Source organism: Phyllostomus discolor, chromosome 10 (genome assembly GCF_004126475.2).
Source record: "Phyllostomus discolor isolate MPI-MPIP mPhyDis1 chromosome 10, mPhyDis1.pri.v3, whole genome shotgun sequence".
In the NCBI taxonomy this organism is placed as follows: Eukaryota; Metazoa; Chordata; class Mammalia; order Chiroptera; family Phyllostomidae; genus Phyllostomus; species Phyllostomus discolor.
Window position 1 is genome coordinate 51,378,383 of NC_040912.2, and position 21,800 is coordinate 51,400,182.

At 37.6% G+C, this 21,800-nt stretch overlaps 1 protein-coding gene and 2 gene segments (V, D, J or C); 1 reads left to right on the forward strand and 2 right to left on the reverse strand.

Annotated features, from left to right (window-relative positions):
• Nucleotides 1–21,800, forward strand: part of STARD3NL (STARD3 N-terminal like) — a 178,483-nt gene that overhangs the window by 99,080 nt on the left and 57,603 nt on the right. The gene's annotated exons all lie outside the window — the stretch shown is intronic.
• On the reverse strand, nt 12,593–13,804 carry LOC118497122. The segment is given in 2 exon segments: nt 12,593–13,296; nt 13,411–13,804. Coding segments are annotated over 2 exon segments (432 nt in total).
• LOC118497121 lies at nt 18,856–20,418 on the reverse strand. The segment is given in 2 exon segments: nt 18,856–19,894; nt 20,004–20,418. Coding segments are annotated over 2 exon segments (438 nt in total).

A 21,800-nucleotide genomic window follows, 5' to 3' on the forward strand; every position in this document is an offset into this window, starting at 1 on the left:
ATGCCTGGGTTTCAGGCCAGGTCCCCAGTGTATGGTACGTGAGAGGCAGCCACACATTGATGTTTTTCTCCCTCTCTGTCTTCCACCCTTCCCCTGTGTCTAAAAATAAATAAATAAAATCTTAAAAAAAGAAATCAAAGGTATTTTTATAGTCCAATAATGAAATATCAGAATCAGAAATCAGGAAAAAAATCCCATTTACTATGGCAACAAGAAAAATAAAATACCTAGGAGTAAACCTTACCAAGGAGGTGAAAGACCTATACTCAGACAACTACACAACACTGAGGAAAGAAATCAAGGAAGACACAAATAAATGGAAGCATATACCATATTCATGGGTTAGAAGAATCAACATCATCAAAATGTCCGTATTACTCAAAGCAATTTAACATAATCCATATTAAAATACTGACATATTTCACAGACATAGAACAAACATTTCAAAAATTTATATGGAACCATACATGACCCTGAATAGCCACAACAATTTTGAGAAAGAACAAAGTAGGAGGGGTCACAATACCTGATATCAAACTATATTACAAAGCCACTGTAATCAACACAGTATGGTGCTGGCATAAGAACAGACACAAAGATCAATGGAACAGAATAGAGAACCCAGAAATAAACCCACACCTTTATGGTTAACTAATATCTGGTTAAGGAGGCAAGAGCATACAATGGAGTAAAGACAGTCTCTTCAATAAATGGTGATGGGAGAACTGGACTAATACATGCAGCAAAGAAAAAGGTAAACCACCAACTCACATACACTGGAACAAACTCAAAATGGTTAAAAGACTGAAATATAAATCATAATATCATAAAATTTCTAGAGGCATTAAATTCCAAAGGCAGTACAGTTTCAGATATCTTGCATAACAATATTTTTGCCCATGTTTCCCAGCACAAGGGTCACTAAGGAAAAAATAAACAAATGGGACTACATCAAATTAAAAAGGTTCTGCACTGCTAAAGAAACTATCATCAAAATGAAAAGGGAACCCACTGTGTGGGAGGACATATATGCCAATGATACATCAAATAAGTGTTTAATTTCCAAATTATGTAAAGAACTTATAGTTCTCAAAACCAGGACACAAACAATCCAATTAAAAAAATGGGCAAAGGACCACAATAGATACTTCTCCAAGGAGGACAATGAGATGGCCCATAGACATGTGAAAAAATCCTCAAAATCACTAATCATAAGAGAGGTGCAAACTAAAACCACAATGAGCTATCACCTCACTCCTGTAAAAATGGCTGTAATTTAATAAACCATCAAACAATAAGAACTGGTGAAGATGCAGAGAAAAAGGGATCCTAATTCACTGTTGGGAATGCAAACTGGTGAAGCCACTGTGGAAAACAGTGTGGAGTTTCCTCAAAAAATTATAAATGGAACTGCCTTCTGAACCAGAGTTTGATACCACTTGTGGGAATATATACAAATAATCCCAAAACACCAATTCAGAAGAATATATGCAACCCTATGTTTATATCAGCACTATTTACATTTACTAAGAGATCTGGAAACAGCCTAAGTGCTGGTCAGAAGATGAGTGGGTAAAAGAGCTTTGGTTACTTACACAATGGATACTAGAGAGCAGTAAAAATGAAGGAAGTCTTATCTTTTGTGACAGTATGGGTGAACCTGTAGACTTTTATGCTAGGTGAAATAAGCCAGTCAGTGGAAGACAAACACAATATGCTATCACTTATATGTGACATGTAATGAACAAAGTAAACTAACAAACAAACTAGAATCAGAGGCATAGAAACAGGCAACAGACTGAGATCTATAAAAGGGGAGGGGTAATGGGGACTGGTTTAAAGAAGGCAAAAAGATTTGCCAAAGAACATGTATGTATGACCCATGGAAATGGACAATGTTGTGGGGATTGCCTGAGGGAGTGAGGGGCTGGGTGGAGGTGACAAAGGGGGGGGGGAATGGGGACAACTGTAATGGCATAAATAAAATATTTGCTAAAATGTTATGAAGATACATTTCATGTCTTATTTAAGGATGTGGTGACCATCTTGAAAAAAACTAAAATTTATACATCTTTTCCTCATTGGTTTATCTTCTAGAAATTTTAATGTCTTTTAATTGTTTTAATTTTTTTATAAAGATGTTTTTTATCTTTTTTTAAGATTTTATTTATTTATTTTTAGAGAGGGAAGGGAGGGAGAAAGAGAGAGAGAGAGAAACATCAATGTGTGGTTGCTGGGGGCCATGGCCTGCAATCTAGGCATGTGCCCTGACTGGGAATCAAACCTGCGACACTTTGGTTCGCAGCCTGTGCTTAATCCACTGAGCTACGCCAGCCAGAGCTATAGAAATTTTAATGTCTTTTAATTAAATCTGGTACATGAGTAAGTTACAAAAGTTTCAGAAGAAAGATGGCCAAAAGGCTATTTAAAGCAAAATAAAAATATTGTTTGACTTGTACAAGAGATAAAATCACTACTATCTGTGAGCCACTAGCTTTCACAGTCTGACATAATTTTGATTTTACCTATGACTTACATCATATCAGATATGTTTCCATATAGCACAATACATTATTGGAAAGTACTGTGTTTACTTGTTTATTAAAACTCAGGTCCGTGTTCAACAGGAACCAGGTCATTTCACATTTAAGCAGCTTCTTCCCTTTAGCATTTTTACCAACTGTCTTCATTCTGAACTTGAATGAGCTTCTAGTCTCTTAAGGCTTCTTTGCATTTTGGGTACTTCATATGGCATTATGTGCATTTCAAATACCTCTTAATTCATACAGCACTTACAGGAAAACATGTTTGGTGAAGCACTTGTTTCCATTTTGCAAGCAAGATATGCTTGTCTGTTCTGAACAGGTATGCATGAAAGGCCCATTTGTGTGAAAAAAAATTGTGTTTTGAGAAGCGACACTGTACCTTAGCACCGTATCTCCTTTTCCCTTGTTTCTCCTTGCTCTGACATAACAAGACATGGCTCTAGGTTCTCTAGCAGTAAAGGAAAGGGAAATTCATACATGTGGAGTCTGTTCTAAATTAGGCATGCCTGTTCAGCTTTACCTGTACAGTGGTTATTACTCTCAAAATGCAGTGTGAACTGAAAGCTAGGGATTTCAAACTGAGGGATTTGATTTCAAGGTCACAAAGTCCTAAACCTTGTTTTTTTTCTAGTACTTCACACTTCTTGGGTGGGGCTGGAAAGATGTGTGTGGCAGGGACAGTTTCCAAGCCTATTCCAGGTCTACATAAATAGAGGATCTGTATCTTAAATGGTCAGATATGAGATATTGGATAATTGCTTTCTGAGAATTACAGGGAATATCATCCTAAGTAGAAAGGAGGTGAAATGTTCGATTTGATTATTCTAATGGCAATGTGCAGTCAATACAAGCACCTCACTAATGAGATCATATTTCCACGAATGTGAGGACTGGTTCTAGCTTAATTGGAATAGTGAATTAAACTGTGCAATTTAGCTTCTCTTCACTTGTCCATGAGTTACACTAGGAGATTAAAATGTCCATGAGAACAATTGGACCGCACAGTTCAAATTATACATATTGTTTAGATTAAGTGGTTATTTTTGTCATGAACTTGCTGATTGCCCTTCACATGTTGGATAGAAAACAAATAGAGTTTATAAACTTGCATTAAGTTCAAGCAAGAGACAGGAGTGGCAGTTCTCTGCATTGGTCTGGGGGCTGTCTGAAAAGCCAATTCTAGTCTTAGGTGGTGCCCCTGTGGTTGACTGGGTTTGTGGTTTATGTTCTGGCTGGTGAAACCACAGTTCCCAGGGTCTCCTGTCTCTTTTATCAGATTTCATGTCATGGGAAAAACCTAAAAAATTCTGTTTTTGTCATCTACTTTTCTCTCATTAATAGATAAAGTAAAATATATAGGAAAATTAAGAAAACACCATCTGCTTGACAAAACATCCCTGGTATTGTGTTCAATGATACAATACACCTTTGTACTTTCCTGAGACAGGAAAGTTCATAGAGGAAAATAATACAGATTGTGGGGGTTGGGGTGAGAGAGTGATATTAGAATCAATAATTGTGTTCTGAATACTTATTAAACATCCAAGAAGAGAGGTTTTCAGCTGTAATGTTATGGTATAGAGTGTTGTTACTACTGTTGTGCTTGTTGTTTTCAAGCTGTGGCTGCTAAGACCTTGGACATGAAAAGGTCCTGAGTCACTCTAACAATACAAAAAGCAGGTCAGGGCTATCAAACTTGGAACCAAGTGCACAACCATGCAGTTAGGACAGGTGTCAGGTCAGAGTGAAGAGCAGGGAATTTGAAATTTCATTCAGCTGATCTGTAACTGGCAAACATTTACAACTATATTCATAATAAACCAGTTTTCACCTCCCACATAACTGATGTGTATGCCAGGAAACTATTCAAGTATTGTGTATTTCAGAACTGATAGAAAACTGCAGAGATGAAGGAAAATACATAGCCCTGGGGAAATGACATAGAGATAGAAGAAGCTTGGAGTCCATTTCTTGCAGACCTTCATTTCTTCTCAACAGTGGGAAGTCACATACTTTGCCTACATATCAGAACTTATCATGTTCTGGGGACCTTACTTTGAAGACAAGGTATGGTTAGCTGCTATAGCGTCCTTTTGAAAGAATTACAATTTTGCTAAAAGAAATTCAACACTGACCTTCAGGGGTACAGGGAAAGGCACAGAACTGGAAATCTGAAACATAAGTAAAAGCCCTACCTCTGTGGTTAACTAGTTTTGGACAAGTCACTTGCCATTTCTGAGCCCACCCTAGCTTCCCCATTTCAGCACAGTGTGAGCAATGTGCTGAATATGTCCTAAGAGCCTCCCCTGTGCCAACAATTTATGAACTTATGATTAAGGGCAGTAAAATGTCTGCTGTGGTTGCTCAAGTGTAACTGGAGTTAAGGGTTAGTAACAGAGCAAGTTTTTTTACAGGTTCCTTTTTACTCTGTGACCTTGTTAGATACAAGCAGGCACAGTAGTAGGTGGCTTCATCGGACTTCATGACATTATTGATTATCAGATAAAAGATTCCATCATCTTTCCTATATGTCTCCAAGCAGGAATTGAGCTGGTCATCCTTGTTATTCTTGGTTGAGCCATAAAGGATTAGTGTCAGGGGCTTCCCTTCTTTTTGTTCATACCAGTGCACAATGGCATTCTCAAGGGGAAGCCCAGACAGCTTGCAGGTTATGTGCACTGTTTTGTCTGGTGTCCGGGTAAAGGAGAGTTGATCTTGAGCTATTCTCATTTTGGTGTCTCCATTTGAAATGCAAGGGGAGGAATTCAGTGGCACTTGAAAAAGTTGACTCTGGAAATAAAAACAATGAAAAGGTAAGTAAGGGGGAAGTCAACCTACAGACCCAAGTCAAAGACACAAGGAAAATCCATGGGGTTTGCATTGCCAGTGATTACTCAGAATGGGCATTCTGAGGGGTGTTAATCAGGACCAGAGACGCAGTGACAACCCTTGTTCTGCAGAGGCAGTGACAGGGGTGGAAGGTTTACTTTATAACCCATGAAAGTCCTTCTTGGTAAAATCTGTTACAGTGTTATTTTATCATGTCCCTAGTATTCAGAAACTCTCAGACCCCGAAATCCACAAACAAAAAACCTGTGTTATAGTAATTCAATAATAACTTCCTCTTGAGAGCCATTTCCTTCCATTTTTCCTTAAAATGTTGCTTCAAATATACTATTCTTGAGCTCAGTTATAAATTTTTTTTACCATGTTTTATGAGAGTGTGTGTAGCTATGTATGGCTTGCATGAGAATGGAAAGAAAAGTATCATTGCTTTCTAATCACTAATGAGATCATATTTCCACCAATTTGTGTCAAAATATATACATTTTATAGATCAGTTGTTTGCAGAAAATTTACAAAGTCTAGTAAATATTAAAAATTGCTTTAATTGATCCTTTAATTGCTTTTTATTGCTGTGAATGAAGAAAGATGTTAGAGGGGAATAATCTTGTTTGTTTCCTTCTATTCTTTTCCTATTCACAATTCTTAGCTTTTTAGTATTAAAACTACATTTTACCATTGTTTGGAGAATAAGATAAGGTGTCATTTCTAAAGAGTTCCTGAGATGGCTCAGTGAACTGATTTAATGACCATGGGAAAGGACATTGTGATTTGTTGATCAAAGCGTAAAAACCTTCATGTATGAAAACCCATTCAGTCCTCAGCAAACTTATGAGGGCATTAATGCTGTGACCACTTAAAATTGGGAAAACAGAATTAGCCCGATTTTAATAATTTTCCTGGGTTACGTTGTCAGTAAAAGGCTGAGCAGAAATTTGAAACCGTGTTCTCTGTCACCCAAAAGGCCTTGTATCTTCCATCAATCATTTATTCATTCATTCAAAGTCAATGAACCATATTGAGCACTGGATTGTGGCTTCCTTTCAAGCAGGCTCCCTTCCCAAAGATGGTGAAGCAGAGATAATTTAGGACACTTAGAAAAGCCAGAGTAGGCCCCAGAGGGGTGCAGATAGATGATGAAGTGACATTACTGAAAGGATCATCTTAAATTGGCTCATTGGTCTCTAGCTTAGACCTTGTTCAGGACACATGCCCTGGAGAAAAGTACACCAGTTAGTAATCACGTCCCTCTGGGAGGCAGAAAGGAGGAAGGGTGTGTTTGTGTACAGATGTGTACTGATGACACAGCATGGGAGTGTTTTTGTTCAGTGACAGTGAGTATTTCCATGCAGTGTATTCCATCCAGCAGGCACAGTAATACAGTCCAGCATCTGCCTTCTTAACTTGGTGTATCCTGAGGCTGGCCAACAAATTACTCTGCTGTTTCCTTGCTTCATACCTTTGCTCATTAACACCTTGTTCATGGATAACATTGTCATTTGAAGAAATATACAGAATTCGTTTGAGTGGCTGGTCTGGCTTCTGTCGGTACCAGTGTATATATGCATTCTTCCTTGAGATATCTTTTATTTGGCATTCAAGAAATGCTGTGTTTCCTTCTTTCTTGGTAATGGATATTATGGCTTGTGTTATTTGAGTGTCTCCAGTTGTGTCTGAAAGAAAAACAAAAACAAAGATTAGTGAAATTTTGACATTCATTAAAATAGTATATATTTGTTCTCTGGTAATGAAAATCTTGGGGCCTGCAGTTTCTCCCTGAAGAAGTCAAGGTGTGGTGGAATCTGTCAATTTAGTTTGAATGACCATGTGGCTTTTTTCTGCCTACATGGGCTGCTTTGACACTCTAGGCTTTCCATTGTCTCCCTTTGAATGAATGAGAAGTTTGCTGGGTACAGCCACTCACAAGTCCAAAGGTAGGCCACCACGATGACCTGGAGCAAGAGCAGCATTCTGTCAGCACTTGCCAGTTGAGGTGATTGACTAAGGGGATGGTCACAGAGCAAATCCAAGGGCTGATTTCATAAGAGGAAGTGGCACTCTGAACACACAGCTAAGACCCAGAAACTGCAGGAAAAGGGGTTTGTGGTATTTCCCCAAAACATCCTGTGGAAATGGGTCTGCTAATGAAATTTATAAGCAAATGTTTGTCATTACTGTGTGATTGTTACCATCCAATGATATTACTGTAAAGAAGCCATTTTTGTTGTTGTTGTTGTTAAAGAACTAAAGTCCTTTATCGGTCCAAAACAGAGATGGGGAGATGGAGGGAAGGAGGAAAGAAGAGGGAGAGGGAGAGATAAAGAAGGATATTTTCGTTGGGTTGGCAGGTGTTTGTTTTTGTTTTTAAAATATTTTAGAGATTTCACTCCAATGTCTCTTTTCTTGCTTGTTTCTGATAGAAGTCTATTTTTTCTCCTCTGGCTGCCTTCAAGATTTTTTCTTTGTCTTTGTCTTTGGTCCCTACACTAATGTCAAAGACCTTCAGCCATTATTTCTTAAAATATTTATTTTCCTCCATTTTGTCTTTCTTTTGCTTTTGGGATTCTAATCACAAATGTGTTTGAAAACTGGATATTTTCCATACTTCTGTAGTTTTAGGATGTATGATTATCTGCTGTATCTCTATCTCTACCTCATCACCTCAAAGCATTGCATTGTGGGGTATTTCTAGTAGCCTATCCTCATGTTACCACATTCTTTCCTTATCTCTACTGAGCCTACTGATTTATGAGTCCTTCAGAAGCATTTTGCATTTCTATTACTGTGTTATTTATTTCTAGGATTTTCTTTCATTTATTAAAAATAATGTTCATCTCTCTGTTGAAATTACCTATCTGATATTGTGTGTTGCTTTACCTTTTCCATTAGAAAATGGGGTCTTTAACATATTAATCATACTTATTTCAGATTCCCTGTTAGTTCTAACATCTATGTCATGTGTCAACCTGGCTCTAATGACTGCTTTGTGTCTTTACACTGATTTTCCTCTTGCCTTTTGTATGCCTCTGAAATTATTGGTTGAAATATGGACATGTGTGGTACACAAGATGCTGTTGTAAATATATTTTATGCTTAGAAATGAGCACAATTTCCTTCTGTTAGGTCTTCAGTGTTAGTCTAGTTGGGAATTATACCAAGTTTGAAGTTTGTTAAGTGATCAAAGTTGGAGTTTGTTGATTTCAGGGTGCAGAGAATTAAAATTTGTCTGGTCCTATTTCATTTTTGTCTTCTCACTTTTTGAGTCTTCACTTTGTTCTGTTCCCCAGAGAAAACCTGTCTCTTGAAGGACCATTAGCTATATTCCAGTTATTTTTATTCAAGTTTTGTTGCATGCTGGTAATTGGTGAGGAAAGTGGACATTTTCTGACTCAGTCGTAAGCAAGTGCAGTAAAACTGACTCTTGAATGTGGCCTTCAGGAGTATTCCTGCCTCTCTTCCAGAAGCAGCACATTCTGACCCCTGTCCTTCCCTCAATAGCAGCAGGTACCCACCCACTTCAGGCTGTTTTTTCTCCTCATTAAAAGAATTTTATTTATTTATTTAGAAATAAATATATATGTTTTCTATTTATTTTTATTGTATTTTTTCCATTACCATTTTGATGCCCATTCTTCTGCAGATGAAAACTTATTACTTTGTGGAATTAGGGAAGATGATTCCAAGGAAAGTTGTGGTTCTGCCTTCCCCTGCAGGTTAGGTCTTTTTTTCCTGCAGTGGAGATGGAGTGGGTTAGGTCTGGATGGATTGCAGCAGTAGCTGTGTCCCCTTCCTGCAGCCAGCAGTATGGGGGGGAAATTTTCCAGATTCTCCCTAATGTTCTCGGTAGGAATCTTGTGGGCTTCCTGGAGAAAAAACTTAAAAGATAGTGGAAAATACCCTATATCTGTAGTTCCCAAGTGCTTACACTCCCCCAGTGGTCTATACGCAGCTCTTGTCATTTTATTAAACATTTCTAGTTTAATCTTCTGACCAGCTTAACTGGTGATTGGCAGCATTTGTGCAGGCTAAGCAAATGCTCAGCTCCTGTTTCTCCCTGCAAGTGCCTGTCTGTCTCCAGATTTTGAGTCACATTTCCTGCAACTCATTTCTCTGCAAATTCAAGCAAAGTCATTTTCAGTTTGTCCCTTTTTTATGTTGTAAGAAGGGTGCAAGGCCACTTTTATCCTCTCTACATATCTGAGCAATGCTGGTCTTTCGTATTTTTTAATTGCATTGTTTTTTTAATTGAGTTCTGAAAGCTCTCTATGTATTTTTGAAACCTCCTTGGGGTTTTTTGGGGATGTGTTTTTAGAATCTTTTCTTCTAATCTCTTGCTTCTTTTTCCATTTTTTAATGTCTTTACAAGAGCAAAAATGTTAATCTTGATGAACATGCAATTTGTCCAATGTTTCTTTTTTCTTGCACTAAAAACATATTGCCTAACCCATAGTCACAATACATTTCTCCTATATTTTCATCTAGAAGTTTTATCATTTTCAGTTTTACATTTAATTCTATATATCATTTCAAGTTCATTTTTATGGTGTTTAATAGGAATTGAGGTTTGTTGTTTTTTTTTTCACATACATGAACAATTGTTCCAGTACTCTTTGTTGTAAACCCTATCCATTGTACATTTTTGTACTTAACTGGGACCTTGGATAAAAATCATTTAACCACATATGTGTAGGCCTATCTCTGGATTCTCTTTCCTGATGCTCTTATCTATGTCTATTCTTTCACCAATACCCCACTGTCTTGATCATTATAGTTTAAGAATATGTCTGAGCTATTAATCTTTTCAAAACTGTTTGGCTATTCTATGTCTTTTGCCTTCCCATATATATTTTAGAAAAAGCACCTTGATTTCACAAAAAGTCTTCCAGAGATTTTGATTGGGATTACATTAAATTTATTTATCATTTTGGGGAAAGTTTGATATCTTAAATATATTGAGTCTTTCAATCCATGAACATGGCATAGCTCTCCATTTATTTAGTTGTTCTTTAACTTCTGTTGTCAAAGTTTGTAGTTTTCAGCATACACACCCTTTATATTTTTTATTAAATTTATTTCTAAATATTATATAAATTGTTGTTGCTATTGTAAATAGTACTATTTTTAAAGTTTAAATCTCCTACGGTTAATTGCCAGGACCATTGACCCTTCAATAATAATGCAGGTTTGAACTGCATAGGTCCAATTACATGAGGATTTTTTTCAATAAATACTTGTATCCTTGCACATGCATGGGATTTGTATACACAGATTCAACCAATAGCTGATCAATAATAGCATTTTCAGCCCACAGTCGGGGAGTTGGCAGGTGCAGAGGGCTGACTCTATGCATTGTTCTATGCTATTTTAAATAAGAAACTTGAGCACCTGCAGATTTTAGTACTGCAGGGAGTCCTGGAACCAATGCCCCACAGATACTGAGGGCAGACTATAGTTAAGTTTTTGGAGAGTGAAAAGTTACTCACAGCTCTTTTTTACTGTGTAGGGCATCAATGCTCCTAAATCTAATGTTGTTCAAGGGTCAACTGTATAGAGAATTATGAGTAATTTTGCCTCTCTCATTCTATTTTAAAGCTCTATATACTCTGTTATGCGTGTGCCATCATTTATTCAATCAATCTCCTACATTTGTATATTTATGTAATTTCCAATATTTTGCAGTTATACAATTCACATTAGCATATGTATTTTTATATTGCTGAAAATTGTGCCTTTGGAGTAAATTTCAAAAAACTTTTTTTCTTTGATGAGAAAGTAAATGCATATGAAGTTTTGTTAGAGATATCCAAATTTCTCAACAAAAGGTTGTATTTTGCTTTTTTGCCAGAAATGTATATTATTTTCTCTCATTGATTAACCAGCAGAGAATGTTGTCAAACTTTTAAGTTTTTCTAAATATCATGGGTGAGAAATAGTAGTATTGATTTGCATTTACATTACTATAAGTGAAATTGAGAGTTTTTATATGCTTAAGAAATATTTTTATATCAGTCTGCATGAATTGGCTTTTTATGTCTTTTCCCATATTCATATAGGATATTTTAATGTTTTTTCTCCATTTTTAAAATGTAATTTTCATATCAGTGATAGAAAGTTTTATCTGCTAAACAGGTTGCAAATACTTTCTATAGTTTGTGATTTACTCTTTGATTCAACTTACATTGCTTTTCACCATGCAAACTTTGCTTTTGTTTTCATATAGTAAAAGTTATTAATACTTTCTCTTATTGCATCTTGAATTTTATTTATAGTTACAAACTCATTCCCTAACTTCATGTTGCACAACAAAGGTTATCAAATATTTTCTGTAGGTTGTCAGATAACATATATTTTAGGCTTTGTGAACCATAGGATCTGTCCTGTGATTACTCATCTCTACTCCTGTAGCTCTTAAGCAGTCAGAGACAGTATGTAAATGCCTAGGGGTGGCTGTGTTCTGGGAATGTCAGGGACAGATATTATATTAGAAAATGTTCTAAAAGAAGAGTTCCTTTTTTCATTTATTTCTATTAACTCAAAAATAATAACATAATGTAATAGTTCTTGTTTTACATTTTGAAAGTCAAATGAGCCATGATATTTATACTTATTCTAGGAAAACAACAGTTAAACTCAGACCCAGCTTAGAATAATAATCTCTTTGTTTCAGTAATTATTTTGTGAATGAGAGTTTGGTTTCTCTTTAGCTGTGGGGACTACAAACTAGATGTCATTTCTACTGCCTGTGTTTCAGAGGCAGGTAGCAGACTGGTTGTAAGGACGGCCCCTGAAGCCAAAAGCCCAGCCTTCCATCTGCACTTAGTATCCTAGTGACCACAGAGAAAGTAAATAGCATTTCTATGCCTCTTTTTCCTCATCTGTAAAGAGTGACTCCTGATAGTACGTCAACAGATTGTCAAAGATCTGAGATGAATTAGAACAGTGCCTGAGAAAGAGCAGCAGCTCTGGGTGAATGAACACTACGATCCTCCCAGGATCATAGAACGATCCTAAAGAAAGGGATCCTGATGAGTATCCACTGTTGTGTGATCATCTAATGATCCCGGGGGGAATTGAGGCCTGTGGGAAGGGAAGTGTGCTGGTCAGGCTGTGACACATCCTCAATGTAGAATGAATACTCTTCCTCCCCCTGGAAAAGAGGGCAAGCACTCCATCCCACATCCATCCCAAAATGTATAGAGTAAATAAACACCTGAACATCTTCAGGGTGGCCTGACAGGGTTGAAGCAGTGTGGGATTTCAGGTTTTGAAAGTAATTTTCTCTCTCTAACCTCAAATTATTAAAAGTAAAGTAGAAAAAATGATCATTACATTGCAAACATATTATTATGGTTACATTAGATATAATATCATAGACATTGTTCCTAGAACTTGATGATTTCCACTTTGAGTCTGAGGCATACCATTTATGTTATAAGTAATCTCTGCAGTCAAAATAATAGTCAAGTTCTGTGTGGAGGGAGGCTCAGGCTGGGTGCCCAGCTGTGCGGCCTCTGTGGTCACCTATGTTGAGAAGGATGTGTGGGGGCACAGACTGAAGACAGTTCTTGTGCAGTAATCTCGGCAACTCTAGCGTTGTGGGTGTCAGTCCAGCAGGCACAGAAGTACACGGCCTCATCTTGTTTCTCTAAGAAATTTATTTTCAAGGTTGAAGTAGAAGTGTGAGGATTTTTACTTGCCTCAAATTTGTCGTTCTTTCGATTAGCAGAGATTGTTGAGTCAACGTATATTAAATGTTCTATACTTTTATTTGGTTTCTGCTGGTACCAATGTATGTAGTCTGTGCTAAAGGTGCTAGAAGACACCTTACAAAATATATGGGCACTCTTATCCCTTGCCCTAGAAATTGATATTTCAGGTTGCTCCAGCTTTAACTGTCCAAGGCAAACTGCAGGCAAAAATTAAATAAATAAGTAAATCCCTGTGAACAAATGACAGATAAAGAAGCAACAATAAAAAAGTCTTTCTGTCTCTTTTGTAGGAAATGATAGGGGGAACTCACAAGCCCAGAGGGAGAAGAATCTGACTGCTTGCAGTACTGACATCCCGCACGCCAGGCTCGTTCACCAGGGAGAAGGTATGAAAGTGAGGTCCCTGTTAGCAGACCAGAGTCAGGAGGGCAGGGCTGGGTCTGGTTTCTAGGAGGAAGTGGTGCTCAGACAGTTCCCTGGGGCTCTTCATGATCTGCTATAAATGAGCACTTGTGAAGCTTCTTGTGTCCCATGTGTGCTGGGAAGATAGGGTAAGAATGTTTGCAATCTGGAAAGAAAATCCTGGGATAAATGTGTCCCTCTTGGGTTAGGGCAGGGACGCTTCTCACACCAACTCTGCTGTTCCCTGTGAAATACCATGCCACAGAGACATGACTTTAGAAACGAGAAGACATATCGGCTTGTTCAGTCCCTATGTCTACATTTCTGTGACTTGCTATGGATTCAGGACTTGGGTATGAAACTTGATCTTTATATTTCTTTAGTACAACAACAGAAAAATGAGACACTGGGATACCTCATTGACATTATTGAAGATGCTGTATGCACAAGCACTGAAGAAATTCTGTTTATTTTTAAATTAATCTATATATCACCACACAGGTTATGACTCAGGGAAACCAAACTTCATTTACAATCTGGGTGCCTTTCAAAAAGGTCTGGACTGCAGTTGTTGGCAGACAGAGGAGACAGAGCAATCTGGGGACTCTACTTCCTGTTCTGGACCTTGGAATTGTCTCATGAACACCATGCCACATGCAAGAGTATTTTCAATGTCATGTCATGTTTAATATGTAATAATAAGTTTTCAAATTAATATAGCATCTAATATCCATTTAGAAACTATTATTTGTAAAGCAATATTCTAAATGTTTACTTATTTTATGTAATCCTCTCTAGAACACTCCAGTGAGGTAGCTCTTAGGATGACCTCCATCTGTCAATGAGAACAATGGCAAAGACAAGTGACTCATTCAAAGACCAGATCTGGGAAACAGGAGAGCTCAAGATAAGTAACAGTTCATTAAAGAAAGTCTGAGTAAAATGAGGTTTGAAAAATGACAGTAAAAGGTATTCATACTTTACTATTACTTTGAATTTTTCTCTACATATTTATGAATAGAAATAGGATTGCTTGATATTATATATAAATAAACATATTTAAGTGGAATTTGAATATTTGGCTTCATATTCTCTTTTTTCAATTAACTTCTTAGCAAGCAATGTTGAGGTCTTTAATCTATGTGAGCATTATTTAATGACCAAAGTTATAATTAAACACCTTCCTATACCAGCTAACTTATCTGACATTTGTTGAGTTACTTAACCTTCTTGTGCCTCACTTTCTACATTATACATTGCCTGCATGTGTATCTTTCAAGGTATTAAGGGGTTTATATGATCACTGTGCGCAATGGTAATGCACAGAACACTCAGATATTAATACCTGACATATCGCAAGTCAATAATATTAGAAATTCTCACTGTCAGTATTATTATCAAACAAAACCAAATGTACTTTGTTAAATTATTTTTTATGATGCAACCATGGTAGTTTATTTAAGAAAATATATAAAGCTAATCAACATACATAGAAGAAATAAAATCACCTATTCCCTCAGGAATAATCATTCATAAAAGTTTAGATAATTTATTCCCCATTCTTTTATTATTTTGCTATCATTACAAGATGATTTATTATTAAAAAGTTATTATTAGATACTCATGAATTTTTCTCTATGTTATATTGTGAATTTTAAAAAAATTTATTAGTAAAATATAATAAAACAATAAAACATTATTTTCAATGACTGAATAATAGTCTATTCTTTGAATGCAATGTAAATCAGGTGTCTCTTTCCTTGTAAATAATCATTTAGCCTGAAATATGAAAAGCTGCTGGAGAGTTTTCTTCTAAGATCTGAACACAACAGAGTATATCACTGTCAGCATCTCATTACTGGTCTATGAGGCTCTTTGAGTACTAAATGACACAACCAAGTAGACAGGATGACGGTGGTATGTCAACAAGCTTTTCTGTGCATTCCTGTCTGAAAAGGACTTACATTCTCATTCTTTTTGATTCTCTCAGGTCTTTCTCTCTGTACTTGCTTTTATTAACAGTTTAGATGATCAGTGAGACCCTATATAGATTGAAGAAATAAACTTGGGTCAACACTGAGAGAATAAGATGGTCAGGAATCACATAGGATGTAATCACAAAAGGTTGAGTGCCACAGAGGTAAGAGGAGAAAGGCTGGTAGGCTGACCTACCACAATTTTTCCTATGAATCTCCTTTCTTTCTTCCAGTGGCTTCCCTGAATTGAAAACTAGAACCAGGGTCCTTAGAAGAGGAGATGGTGGGAATGAATATGTTGTCATAAACTTAGATATTATTAAATAAATAAAGGGCTATGTATGTCACACATGCAAGGAAATGTCCATATTCTTCAATGGGGTGACAGCAAGTACTGCATAAGAAGAGTGTGTGAATTAAAGGGTTGTCATTTGGGAAAGAAAGTGATTATTTATTGACATTTCATGTACTCTGTAAAAACTCCTGATCACTCAAATCCTTGTCACTATGATGTCATGATTCTGTACTAAATAGTAAATTGTGTCAGGGAATGTTTCACAAAGTTTAGTTTTGGTTTCTCCGTGGGTGTAGGAACAATGCATAGCATTCTTTATATACTCTTATAGTCTAGAAGTCAGATTCAGAAGCTAGGTTACATGAGTTCAGCCCTACTTTGCATTGTGTCAGCTATATGATGGGGAGAAGTTCTTAGGATACATAATTATCTCTCTTACCTCATGAGTCAAATGGATTCATAGTCGTAAGAGAGGAGACCTCACAGGTTACAGTGAGGGTTGAAGAATTTCATATGCCCAAAGAATTGAGAACACTAATAGACATCTGTTCCACACACAAAAAAGTTATTAGCTATTCATTCTCTGGGCCCATTCTCATTCTTTAATTGGCAGAACCAAGGATCACTCACAATATGGTGGGCTAATCAAACAACCCTAGGGGATTGGACCTGTATTCTGATGATATAATATTCCCACAGCCCTGAATGTGAAGTGAGGAACTACCTTCCACCTCCCCAAGTAAAAAGATACTGGCTCCATCCCAAGTTGACCTCAAGTATGTTATTTGTTATAGAATTGTGATGTTTACATTTCCAGGGTAGCCTCATGGTCCAATTCAAAAATATATGGACTTCTTGTTTTTAGACCAATCACTTCAACTCTCAGAGCTTAATATTTTATCTGTAAAATGGGCAAACAATGGATATAGTGCTGGAGTGTTGTAATAATTATCTGTAGCAATGTGTGTGTACTCTAGGACAGCAATGCTTCCCTCTCTCAGTTTGAGCCATTACTGTTAGTGGGAGTATCTAGACAGTGATATGATTAAATGGGGCCTGTGTCTACTCATTCCCAATCAAGATTTAATTCATAAGGAAGTGATGTTAAATGAAGATTTGGGAACACCATGGTCAGAAATGCTTTCTGCTGAAGGTGGGGCCTAACATGTGAGGAAGCACAGTTGGCTTCCTGTAAACTCAGATGTGTAGCAGGGAAGGCGAGGTGGAGGCTGGCAGCCCAGGCAGGAGTTAGCTGAGTGTGCTCTGTGGAAATGCTGTGGTGGGGCAGAGACCCAGAGGATGCTGTTGCTGGGTGTCTTGGCACCTGTGAGCTGTGGGTCCCAGCAGCACACTAGTCAATGACCATATGTTTTTCTATGAAGTTTATGGTAAGGACTGACATAGACTTTTGAAAACTTTTTCTTGCCTCAAATGTACTGTTTGTTCACCGAAGTGAACTGGGGCTGGGATATTTGTTGAAATGATAGACTTCAGGTGTATCATAATTTGGTGTGCTTGCTTCTGATACCAGTGTAGAACTGTATTTTCAAAGTCTTTAGTGGACATCGTATACAATATGAACATTCTATTGCTCTGGGAATTCACATCTTAGGTGGCTCCAACTGTAAAAGCCCATGTCCCACTGCAAATGAAAAGTGGAAATTCCCATGGACATGTGACATAGAAAAAGAAACAATTAAAATATCTCTTTTATCTCTCATCCATGTTCAAATAAATTGAAGAGCGACTCACTAACACTGAGGAAGAAAAATACAAATGTTCCTAGCAGTGACATCCTGCTGTCTGCCAGACTATGTCACCAGGGGGAAGGCAGGGAAGTGAGGATCCTGGTTGGAGTGTCCAGGACAGGAGGAAGAGGGTTTGAGAGGAAGAAGTGGTAGGTCAGGTGGTCCCATGGAGATCTGTGCGACCTGATGCTAAGATGAGCAGTTTCAGGGATTATGATGACTCTCTTGTGCTCAACTGACAGGAAATATGCTTCATGACCTGGACAGGTATGTCACTAATTTTTTTCTAAGCCATACTGAAAAGCTGTCATAACATTTATTTCCTGTTGTGTGTTTCTCTGTAAACACTCTGAGGCTGAATAACAATGCTTTCTCTACATTAACAAAGGTATTTTCAGAAGATCTATACTTTCCATGCATTCCTTTTGGAAATGGATCTTCTCACATGTAATGTTTGCCACTTAGGTTCTGGTCTCTAATTTCCCTGCATAAAATATATAAGGGACTAGGAAGGTTTTGTTTAGGCTCAAGAAGACAAAATTGTCACTACTTAGACACCGTCATGGTCATAAATAGTCATGGTCTCCATGTAATTCCGTGAAATATGAGCCCACCAGAGATAAGAGAGGGCTGACAGATCATATGTCTAACTCTATCTCTTGAGTATGCCTGGCCTGAAAATTACTCTATTTTCCCTTCAAGTACATCTCAAAATTAAATAGTAGACCGATAGTCATTAAATAGGGACTAGAGAGAATAAACACATTGATTTTATTTGGGTAATTTTTAACTATGGTGAGCAGCATGTATAGGAACCTTAAAGGAGGCAGCTATATTCTTAAACCCACTACAGACACTACTTTTAGAAATTGAAAACATAGATCTTTGTATCGTTTTTTATAGAAAAGTCAATTGGTAATTTATTGGCACTTAATTTATTCTGAAGGATACCCAATCACTCAAATGCTGGGTGCATGCTTCAGCAGACATTGATGATTTGTGTTAGTTAATGTCCCATAATGTTTAGTTCTGTCTCCCCTATGAGAATGGGAATACTGTATTCATCCTTTTATTTTCTTGCAATTAGAAAGGTTTTAGTGTAACAGCCAAGAGGAGCCAGATTATTTGGGTCTCTACCCTATGCTGTCAACTAGCTACATATCAGCTGTATAACTTGAACAAGTGACCGAATCAATACATCACTTACATCTTGAGTCAAATACACTTGATGATAACAGATACATAAGTAGTGTAAGTTGAAGGAACTAATATATTCAAAGAATTGAGAGCATAAACTAGCAATTTACACACACACCCTGACTACTCCAAACTCACTGTTAGTTCTTTGGATCATGGCAGGCTCTCTCTACTTTCACAGGCAAAATCAAAGGTTACCAGATATAATGGGCTCATCTAACATCCCCAGTGAATTCAGAGCTCTGGTCTGATGATGTCATGCTAGCTGAAACCTTTTTCCCACACCTCCCAGAAAAATGACTTTGCTTCATTCCTAATTTGATCCAGATACCCTACTATCTAGTTAAAGTATTGCATCCTTGAACTTAGTATTGTGGTCTCATTGTCCTGTTCAAAAAGGATGGACTTCTTGTCTTTGCCTGACATTTAAAGTTATATTCTACAAGCTTAAATTTTTAGTTGGAAAATGGAACAATAATAGTATATTGCCAAGGGGTTGTCTTGTGCATGTATGATGATAATGGTTCTAGCCACCTTGACCACTTACTGAGAGTCTCTGGTTGGTGAGATGGTGGCACAGCCTGTGCTCCCTGTCCCCACACAAGATTAATTGGGATGTATTGTCAAATAAAGCTGTGGAAACACAACCCCTGGAATTAACTGGGAGCTATGTGCAAGCATAATCCAAGACAACTTTCTGAAGAGCTCAGGAAATGCTGCAGAAAAGGCAAGGCTGACTTCAGGAGCCCAGCTGGAGAGGGGGGTACTGGTTGTGGTTGCCACTATTGGGAAGGATGTGGGTGGGCACAGATCCAAGTAGTGGATATTGTGTGGGTTGTCTCAACAGTTCTAGTAGTGTGAGTCCAGCCAGCACAGTAGTAAATGGCCACATCTTCTTTTTCTATGAAATTTATGGTCAGCATTGAAGTGAGACTTGGAGGATTCTTTCTTGCCTCAATTTTGTTGTTCTTCCCACCTTGGTTACTTCGAGCTGGGCTTTTTGTTGAGCTCACATAAATCAGATGTTCCAAAGCCTGATTCGATTTTTGCCGGTACCAGTGAATGATGTCGTTTTCAAAATTTGTGCTTGATACCTTGCAGTATATGTCAACACTTTTCTTTACTTCTGTGGAAATGGATATCTGAGACTGCTCCAATTTTGATAACCCAAGTCCAACTGTATGTGAAAGAAGAGAATTTCCAATGAGTTTCTGACAATATAAGAAACATTAAGGAATTTCTTTGCTCTCTCATCTAGACTGAAAAGGCCAGGAACTGTTACTTACATGCCCAGAAGGACAAGAAGGTGAATGCTTCCAGCAGGGACATCCTGTGAACAGACTGTGTCCTCAAAGAGAAGCAGGAAAGTGGAGACTGGGTGGCAGGGCAACTCAGGTCAGTAGCAAGTGGGTGTAGCCTAGATTGGGGTGAAGGAAGGAAGTGGTGGGTCAGCAGGACCTTGGGCCTTTAGTGCTGGCTGCTGGTCAGAAATTACTCCTTTTTGTGGGCCTGATGATCTCAAGATACGTTTGGTGGTCTCTGGAGGGCTCTTCAGCATGAATGTGAGGAGTCCTTGGAGGTGTCTTGGGACATGCTGCTAAAGATACTTATTGAAGAAATCTGAGAAACAAGGTAAGATAGAAATAAATATAACTGTAATTATATCACCACGACCAAATTTATTTGTCATTAGGGTGATAACATGTAAATTTTTTCTGTGCATATAGAGAGATAGCAATGTGATTTTTGTGGATGATAAGTATATTTAAGTTACATGTGGAAGATGTACAAGGTTTTGTGTTACTCTTCTTTCAGTTCACCTTATATTCTGAGTGACTTCCCATGACACTGAAGCATTTTTTAATGTCTGCAGCTAATCACTGTTCATCTCTGTAACTGAGAAATTGCCTGACTCTGTGCCAATTTCTTCATCTCTTTGTGCCTCACATTCCTCACCTGAAAATGGGTGCAGTAATAATGCCTGTCTCAAAAGGTAATGCACATTAAATAACTAAGAAGGGTACCTTGTCTGGATTCTGGCATACAGTAAATTTTCAGTGATTATTAGACATTATTGTTAATACTAATACCATTTTTTAAAGAATTTAACTCCCCTATACTGTCAACTCATTCCCTTATGGTTATCTCTGAAAGCATTGTATGTATTAGAGCTTCTTGAACCCTGAACAGCAGTTGTCCCTGAAGCTTATGTCCAGTTCTGCAATATACGGTGTGGAGCAGATGTGAACTCAGACTAGCTTGGGTCTTCTCAGGACAAAAACAGAGGAAGAAGCTGACTCGCTATGGCTAGATATTTTTCCTGACACAGCTGCCCTATTTTCCCTCTTGTCCAATAAATACCACTGCTGAGATGACAGCATTGGAAAGTTGAATGTTGAAGAGGTAGAGAGTGGTAGATCAGGAGGCTTGTAGCTTTTCCCCTGCACAGAGATGTATCCTGGGAGTGAGAAGGAGAAGGAGTGGGACACCAATGTTGCAGTCTGGCCAGTGCTCCTGCAAGCACTAGGCTCTGGGTCTGGCTGCTGCCACTGCTTGGGAAACCCTAGTCACCTGACACCTAAATCCCTCACTCCCGCATCACTGCCAGACATTTGCTTCCAGATCCAACAACTTCAGCATCAGTGTATGGGTGGCTGATGGGGTGGCAGGCAGCTGTTGGGAATGTTTATAACTAGTTGAATTCACACTATCTATTTGACGTTAGCTGCAAGGAAAGCTGAGAAAAGTATCTGACATTTTTCATTTCTATAGTGGGAGATGGACTTGTTCTTTTACAAGACTTGGAATATGGGAAATTCCCTTAAGTGAGGACAAGGTTTTAAATGTTATGAGACAAAAAGGAACATAAATGGCTACTTTAGAAACACTCCTGGAAAAAAAATTTCTTCAAACAAGGAGGTAAAAAAAGTTAGAAATTATCTTTAATTTATAATTTTAAACACTTTCAGAAAATAGGTATTTTATTGCATTTACTTCTCATAATATTTATAGCTCGTGATAATTAAAACATTCTTTGTGGCAGGTAATGTACTAAAAACATTTTGGTCCCATTATCTAGTTTA